At 37.0% G+C, this 8,365-nt stretch overlaps 1 protein-coding gene across 2 annotated transcripts; it reads right to left on the bottom strand.

Moving 5' to 3' along the window:
• Positions 1–2,321: 2,321 nt before the first annotated feature.
• On the bottom strand, positions 2,322–7,072 carry zranb2 (zinc finger, RAN-binding domain containing 2). 2 transcript variants are annotated; one of them, XM_007542186.2, is made up of 10 exons: positions 6,918–7,072; positions 6,323–6,375; positions 6,126–6,234; positions 5,954–6,036; positions 5,283–5,359; positions 4,985–5,137; positions 4,755–4,906; positions 4,285–4,344; positions 2,843–2,992; positions 2,322–2,626 (listed from the first exon to the last, which is right to left on the bottom strand). In XM_007542186.2, exons 1-10 carry the CDS (start codon positions 6,971–6,973, stop codon positions 2,569–2,571), a joined length of 951 nt encoding a protein of 316 aa, XP_007542248.1. In that variant the 5' UTR covers positions 6,974–7,072; the 3' UTR covers positions 2,322–2,568. The 2 variants fall into 2 exon arrangements, with proteins under 2 accessions (XP_007542248.1, XP_007542239.1); XM_007542177.2 differs by having other exon boundaries at positions 2,322–2,992.
• Positions 7,073–8,365: the final 1,293 nt, after the last annotated feature.

Raw genomic sequence — 8,365 nt, forward strand, 5'->3', positions numbered from 1 at the left:
ACACACACACACACACACACACACATATATATATAAATATATATATATATTTTTTTTCCTCTGTTTATTATCAAAATAAGGAGTATTTCAACATATGTCTCCAAATTGTTAATTTGTTTCACATATTTCAAATAGTGAGCACAATATCTTTATTACACATGGAATTTCAAGATCTAACTTCTGTCGTTTGATGATCATTGCTCACAGCTAATAAAAATCAAACAAAAAAAAGTTTATTAGAAAATTGGATTAGAAAGTAACAGAAATGTCATCCTTCTAAAATCATATCTGAACTGCATGAACTCACTACTTAGTGGGAGCTCCTTTTGCTTGAACCAAAGCGTCATTGATCCGCCTGTGGGAAGTGTTAAAAAAGATCTAAATTAAACTATTCAAGAAATGTAGACTTATGTGCTCCAAAATCTCCAAGTAGATTCGGATGACCAAGAGATTTCTCAAAAGCATCACTGACTTGATGCTTCACCCTGGAGCAGCTTGCAGTCTCACTTTTCGCTCTTCCTCCGGACTAATTTCCCAAGGAATTTGCACAATTTAACACTAATCTGAAAACAGGATTTTGGACCACTCGGTTTTTCTGCTTGGCCCAAGATCTTTTTGAAAATGTCTCTCGAATCAAGAGTGGCTTAACACAAAGAACGCAGTAGTTCTAGTCCATACCCAGAACGGACGACTGCAGATACTGTCCACGCCTTGCAAATATCCTCCTGTAGTGACCATTGTTTTACAAGTCTCAGGGTTGTTATCCATTTTCTTTTTTCACTCAACTTTTCTATAAACAACCAACTCATCTAACATTACTCACTGTCTGCTTTATTAAGCATAGTCTTCCACGATTGTAGACAGTAAGATATCTGCACAGAAGTTAATTTTTTATTGGCGTTTAGTAAAATTCCGATTTTGAGAAACCAAAATTTGAGTCTGTCAACCGTAAGAACTTCAAACATTAGTGAAATAAACTGCTCAATTATTTTATTTTAATTTAGACGCATCACTTCGTGTCCCCTGCCCCCACCGAACCTTAACTTTTAATCACTTTATCAGTGAGCAGCGATCCCTTTCAACTCAGAGAAAACCTGCCACCTGTTGATCACAGTGGGATCTGCAAGAGTAGCTACCATGAAATCAGTGTATTTTTATTGAATATACAATTTTAAGTCTAATTTTTTAAAACGTTCAATGTATGGTAAATGGCCTGTACTTGTACAGCACTTCAAGTGAAGAGAACCCAAAAGTTTCACATTCGTTCAACCTTTCGCATGCTGAATATATATTGCGCATAAAACTGATATCAGGATAAAAGATGGCTTTAACAGAGTAACCAAAACCTTATTAAAATAGTCACCTTTTTAAAAAAAATAAAAATGTATGAATCCAGTTGTGAATGTGTCCGTTTGATTCCCCACCTTGGTTCTGAAGGCCTTTCTTGAATGTCTTTGTTGCTACATTGTTAATTTCCACAGGACATGGTGGTATGCTTAAAAGCTAATGTAATCATCTACATCAGGAGAGCTGGAGTAAACAAGTCTACCCCATCTTCAATATAAAGTTTGTTACAAATGTTTAAACTATGCAAAGTCTGCTACATTAATACATTTTGCCCACATAACCTAGCAAAAACGTTTGGCCCAATTAATCATTATGAAACTGGTTATAAAACAATATATTGACTTGCAACACCAATATAAAATTTCCAGGGTTAGCCATATATTTAATTCAAAACCTAATTTTTTTTTTCAATATTTTTCACAAAACACAGATTAAAAAGAATGTCATTAAATAAATACTATCATCAAGATTCAAGGTTGACAAGTTTTTATTTACATGTGTACATTTTAGTCATTTTACTCCTAAAAAGACTTTGATGTCACATTTTAATCACAACTTTTAGCGGTTTGTGCTACACTGAACTGGAGCAGAAAATTAAGAAGCATTTTCCCCCAGGTGGCAAAAGCAGGGGCATCATTTTGAACAAAGCCAAAATAATTGTGAAGGGAGACATAAGTACAGTTAAACCTCAACCCTAACCCAAAAATGTGAAATTTATTCAATTAAGACAATATCAAAAAGTATACTTACCTTGAAACCTCCCCACCCAAAAAAAAAAAAAAAAAAACCCCATTCAAATTAAAGCTACATTTCAGCTACCCTAAACTGATGGTTAAGAATATGGAAAAAAAATATAACAAATTGCTCCAGTTCTTCCACACATGACCAGAACCAAATGCTCTAAAATATTTTAGGCAAAATTTATTTTAAAAGGGAGTACACCCTTTACACTTAATTTTTTTTTTCATTGGAACCAAACATTTTTTATTGGACATCAATAGTTACACACACTCCAGATATGTGGGGGTTTTTTTTAAAAAAAGGGGAGCACATATGTAAAGACAGGGTGATTTCATGTTGCCTGTTTTTCTTGATGCTTAGAAGTAAGACTTTTGAGAGGTTATAACAATGAAGAGCATACTGAAGGTGTACGGTGGTTGTGTTTTGCAACACGACATGCACTTCCACTAAACTTTACTGGCTTATGAGGCTGTAAGAAAGCTATTTCTTTTTAGAACTGGAGCCAGAGAGAGACGATCCAGACGAATGGCCACTGCGCCTGAAATCACACAAACATCGTGGGAAGAACGACAAGGTCAGCAGAGTCAGCCACTGGCGCATCATGTATACATGAAGCAAGGTAAACGGATGTTATAAAAAGCATTACACAATGGCAAAACGTGAGCATAAGCTTGTAAATCTGATCTCCCGTAAGCGATCCAACAGAGGTCTAATTATAATCAGTGCCATTGTGGTATTCCACAGAAACCCAAACCTTTCGGACGAATGTGATCTAGAGCGTCTTCGTTTTCGTCCTCCAGATGAAGACCTGGAGCGACTTCGCTTCTGTCCCCTCTCTGGTGAGGAGGACGGTGAGCGGGACCTCTTCTGGGGAGAGGAGCCCTTCCCAGACCTGGAGCTCGATCTTTTGGAGGAATACACCAAGCACTGAGGTCAGTAAAACCAAAACCGGTTCCCACAGGTGTGAGTATTTATCAGACTTCTCTGCTTCAAGAGCACATTTGGTGCTTTACAGCAGCATTTATCCCCCATCTTCACATTTTGTTGTGCTACAACCACAGGCCTCAGTGTGTTTTAATGGGATTTTAAACTGATAGACCAACCCAAAGAAAGATCTAAATGAAGTGAAAAAGAAGATGATTAATGGTTTTCAAAAAATGTATGCAAATGAAAATTTGAGAACTACAGCAAAGAATTCAATTCAGTACTTGGGAGGAGAAGCATGTTTTGCTTTTGGGCTACATCTCTACCAGCTTTTCACGTCTAAGAGACTTCTCTTAGCAAAATAACTCAACCTCAGTCAGATTGGATAGAAAATACATGTCAACACCAATTTTCAAGGTATTTACTTTGACTAAACAATCCTAAACACAAATCATCCTTTATCAAAACCATTTAGTCCTTTTTAAAATATATTTTTTGAAATCCAGTGTTGCTCTGGCAGTATGTTTAGGATTGTTGTGCTGATGAAAGGTGACCAGCCTCAGTCACAAATCTGCAGAATAACAAGATTTCTTCCAGAATTAGAAACCAGGTTTCTTATTCCTTGCCTGAGAATAGCTAACCCACAGCATCAAGCTACCACCGCATGTTCTCACCAACGCTTTATACTTTTTTGACAAACCATGTTTTGCATATAGACCAGAAAATTCAAACTGCAAAACAGGAATTGTTTGAATTGGATTTTTTTTTTTTTTTTTTTTTGTGTAGTAACGTGCCTTGATATGACACGTGTTGTGATCACAAAATAACAACAAAATACATTTAGTTTTGTAACANGAGAAACTGTGGTAAAGTTCAGGAGGTATAAATACTTTTGCAAGGCAAAGTGCTTAAAAATTAACATATTTGACCCAAGATGCCTTATTACTCACTGATAACATTTTCCTGAGGTAGCTTTACATTCAGGACTAATTTATCCTCTTAATATTAGTCTTGTGAGTCAAGTAGGCATCACTCTTGAGAGAGGTGTGATAAATACCCCACATGTTGATGTGGACATCTGGGCCACAGGAGTCATAAAAATCGATAAAACCAAACACCGTATATATAAGTTACAGTCTTGGGCTTGACTACATCAGTTGAAACAACAAAATCTTCTAGAAACTGCCTACGAGCAAGACTATGAGGGGACATTCTGCCCCACACATACGCTCTCTCTCTCTAAAGGGAGAGAGTGCATGTCACCTCATTCACCTGGAGTGAGATCTCGAACGAGATCCAGATCTGGAACTGGAAGTACTTCTAGAACGGGACCTGAAAGACAGACAAAACAACAAAACCTTTCCAATATTTTTTAAATACAGAACACAGTTGTACTTCAAAGTTGAATGTGACTTGATCTCATTTCAAAAACACTCAAGAAAAATAATAGCCCTCAAAATAGAGAAACAGAGTCCCCATAAATGTTAATTTCACATAAATGGTGCAGATAAATCTATAGAAAGCCATGAACTTCTAAAAGCCAGTCTGCTTTTAGACGCAACAAAGAGAGCTGGCTATGAACATCAGGCATTTTGTTGCCGATGGGAAGGGGATGAGAGAAAAGGGGGAAACAACATATTGGCATTCTAAGAAATGTTCCGATACTGATCATTAAATCAAAAGGAAGATTGAGCTGATACTGACATTTTGCCTGGGGTTACCCTTGACCTGTACCCTTTTACCTGGACCTCGACCGAGAGGTGGAGCTAGAAGAGCGCGAGGTAGAGCGCGAGGAACCGGAGCGGCTGCCGCTCTTCTTGGCTGGCTTTTCGTCCTCATCACTGGCATTGAGGTCATACTTTGACAGATCCCCATCTTCGTCGTCCTCATCATCCTGTACATAAATGTCTTCATCAGAACTGCTAATCGCTCACTATGAGAGGTTATTAGGATACATGATCACTAATCTTACATCCAGTTTGTATTTTGACAGGTCACCATCATCGTCCTCCTCCTCCTCCTCCTCTTCCTCATCTTCATCCTTTGGCACTTCTTTCTTTTCAGTTTCTTTTGCTGAACTTGAGCTGTTGCTCTTTCCACGATATTTTTTCTTTTTTCTACCAAACTACAGGGAAAATAAATAAATAATACATATATATATACACTCCATCAATGTTATTTTTTTAAATGAGGCTAGTAACTTATTAAAAAAAAAAACAAAAAAAAAAAAAAAAAAACATGCTAATATCCAGGCTGAAGCCAGTACTCACCTCATCATATTCACCATCAGATTCCTCCCGTTCGATGTATTCCACATTTTCCCTTTCATTGAACCCTCCACCATAACCTGCCATTAAATTAACCAGAATGTGTAAATGAATGTTACTCAACACCAAAAAAACCTTGCAAAAATATTCAGAGGGACTGATTTTTTTTTTTTTTTTTCAGATTTTGTCACAATACAACCATATTATTGAATGCAAGCCATGGGGTTTTCTGTGAAATGTTTTTCTATGTTTGTGACAGGATTTGCTGTTCACATCTGCACCGAGATGGCACTCTACTTAAAATACAAAGAACGTGTTAAGATTTCAATTTCTAGATGCACAAAGCTCACAAAAGCATAACAAAAAACCCACAGCTATAATTAAGGCAAAATGTAACTACACTGAGTATTGATACAGGGGAGTGTGACACAAATGCATGCATTTCTTTTAATATTTTATTAGTAAAAATAAAGATCGAAAAACTATGTATCACTTTTCTTCCATTTCAAAATTATGAGCCATTTTGCATCCAATCACTTTAAATCTCAATAAAGATTCTGATCTCAATAGAGGCTTGATCCCTGTTGTTGTACTGTGACAAGGCGTCAAAGCTGAATATTTCTGCAAAAGACTTTACAAAAGTAACAACAAATTTCTATAAATTAAAGCAGGACCTGTTCTTTCTTCCAGCTTGGCATACTTAGGAGTGTTGCACATGTTGCACTCTGATCTTCTAGCCCAGTTCACATTGCCACATCTTTAAGCAAAGGAGAAAACAAAACAGTTTATTTGGCAATGGATGTAGAAGTACATTTTAACACAAAAATGTTCATGTTATGCTCATACGTTTTACACTGCCAATCATTTGCACTGAAGAGGCCTCTGCTCTTCTCAGCCAGAGTTTTGCCAATTTCTGTTCCTCCTGCTTTCATCATCTTGGCCTCTGTGGTTTTCTCTGTTGACACCAAACATCAGCTTTATTAAAATACACTTCTTAAACAAAAACGAAATAAATTAACTGTTGCAGCAGAGTAAAACGTCACCTCTGCCACATCTGTTGCAACTCGTTCTTCTAGCGAAGTTCACATTACCACATCTGGGGGAAAAAAGAAAGAAATACATAATCCATGCATGAGCACGCCAAGCAACAGGACAGGATCATTCATGTCTTCGTGCAGGCTAAGCTAGCAGTCTTAGTTTAGAAACATTGGGCCAAAAGGTCTAGCTCTGACATCTGCACCCGTCTGTCATGTTTAAATTGAGCTTAGTGGAAACATGATACTCCCGAGTAAGCATGAAAACTGTTGATATACGGTAACAATGTAAACATCGCATACAACGGTACACGAATACCTTTCTACCCACGCAAGCTAACAGCTAATATGCTAATTTGATAGCCCGCGCCGATCAGCAACATCTACAAATAAAACCACCCTGTAGACTAGTTGAACATTCAGCTGATTTACTGTGCCTACAATGTTCAAAGTTATCATGAAAGAAGGGATAAGTAACAATTTTGTTTCATTTTCCAGCGTTAGCATGAGCTACCTGCTAGTAGGCCCGCGCCACGCTGCTAAACCAATTCAAACCTCCTGATAAAAGTAAGACTCCAAAGCGTTTTTTAATCGCAAGCCTTACTTTTTATCGGGACAAATCCAGTCCCCGTCGCTGACACGAAAACTCTTCCCCGACATTTCTGTGCCTTTTGGCTCAGTAAAGTGTGCAGAGATCACGGAAGGTTCATGCGGCGGTAGCAGCGGTTAGCTTGAGTCAACGCCTCCCTCTACTGATGCCTTCATATGTCCTATAGCAACTCGTAAAACTCACATTGCACTTCTTGTGGCTCGAAAAAAACAACATCATTGTTGCTACATTTTTGCAAGACAAACAACCTTGTGTAATTTTATAAGGGCTATTGTTGAAAATATAATTTAAGGTCTTGAATGGAGCATACATATTCTCTAAACAGCATGGCCAAAACACTGTGAGTGTAATATTTCCGAAAACACGTAAATATAACATTCACAAAGAGCAGATCATCATTAAAACGAACGACTTAACGCGAAAGGTTTTATTTTTCTATTTTTAATTTTATTTATGTATTACAATGTTGCTTCATAGTTTGTATACTTAATCAATAATTTATAAACCATATAAAATACGTAAAAAAATATCAATATTAGAATAATGATCTTAAGACTGGACATTTGTTTAGTTAGTATGTATGCCTTTCAATAGACACAGACATGTTTTCTAGTGTTGAGTTTATAGGTTTTCCAAAGCTTGTAGATGGTAAATTACAACGAAATATCAAGCTTGGCAATAAATCAGCGAATCGCCTGCTTACAGAAGCCATTTAAAATTATGAATTTGTATTTTTTTCCGAAGTAATAATTTCTGTTCATGCACAACTATATATTTGTACAAATTGTACTTTTATTTTTTGTTTGCATGTAGCTTAAACAATGTTTTGGCAATACCCGTGTTAACCACTAGATGGCAACTTAAACTAAGAGGAAAAACAATCATTTAAGTGGACACCTCTCCTGTTTGGCTTTGACTTCTTAATGAAATGACTTGTTCATCGTTATCAAAGCTGTGTAAAGGTTGCAGTGGAAAAAAAAAAGTTACATCGAATAGACTAATCTCTCTTTGTGTGGACACGAGTGCTTGTCTGATCTGCACATGTAATTATTCAATAAATATAAACCCTGTGAGTCTCTTCCTACATGAAGAAGGAGTTAATTATTTTTTGGGTTATGCAAGAGCTTGTCTATTATTAGTCCCGCTGACACAAAAACACAAAGACTTCAATATGTAAGGCATGTGATATGTAGTGGGTTAGATTTAAGGATATAGCAGAATGCACAATACAGGTATCCTAAATAGATCAGCCACAATGTTAGAATCACCTTTAAAATCCTCTTTGTCCTACTAATAACACAACTGACTCGAGGGACAGGAATGCTGAATCTGTACTGTAAAAAACGTGGAGGCCATTTCATTGCTGTGGGCTGTTTGCTTTGCTCGTGACTTGTTCTTTAGTAGTCCTTGTGGTTTGGCATCGGTGACTGCTGGAGTATGTT

The sequence above is a fragment of the Poecilia formosa genome, unplaced genomic scaffold, assembly GCF_000485575.1.
Source record: "Poecilia formosa unplaced genomic scaffold, Poecilia_formosa-5.1.2 Scaffold10, whole genome shotgun sequence".
NCBI classification, from domain to species: domain Eukaryota; kingdom Metazoa; phylum Chordata; class Actinopteri; order Cyprinodontiformes; family Poeciliidae; genus Poecilia; species Poecilia formosa.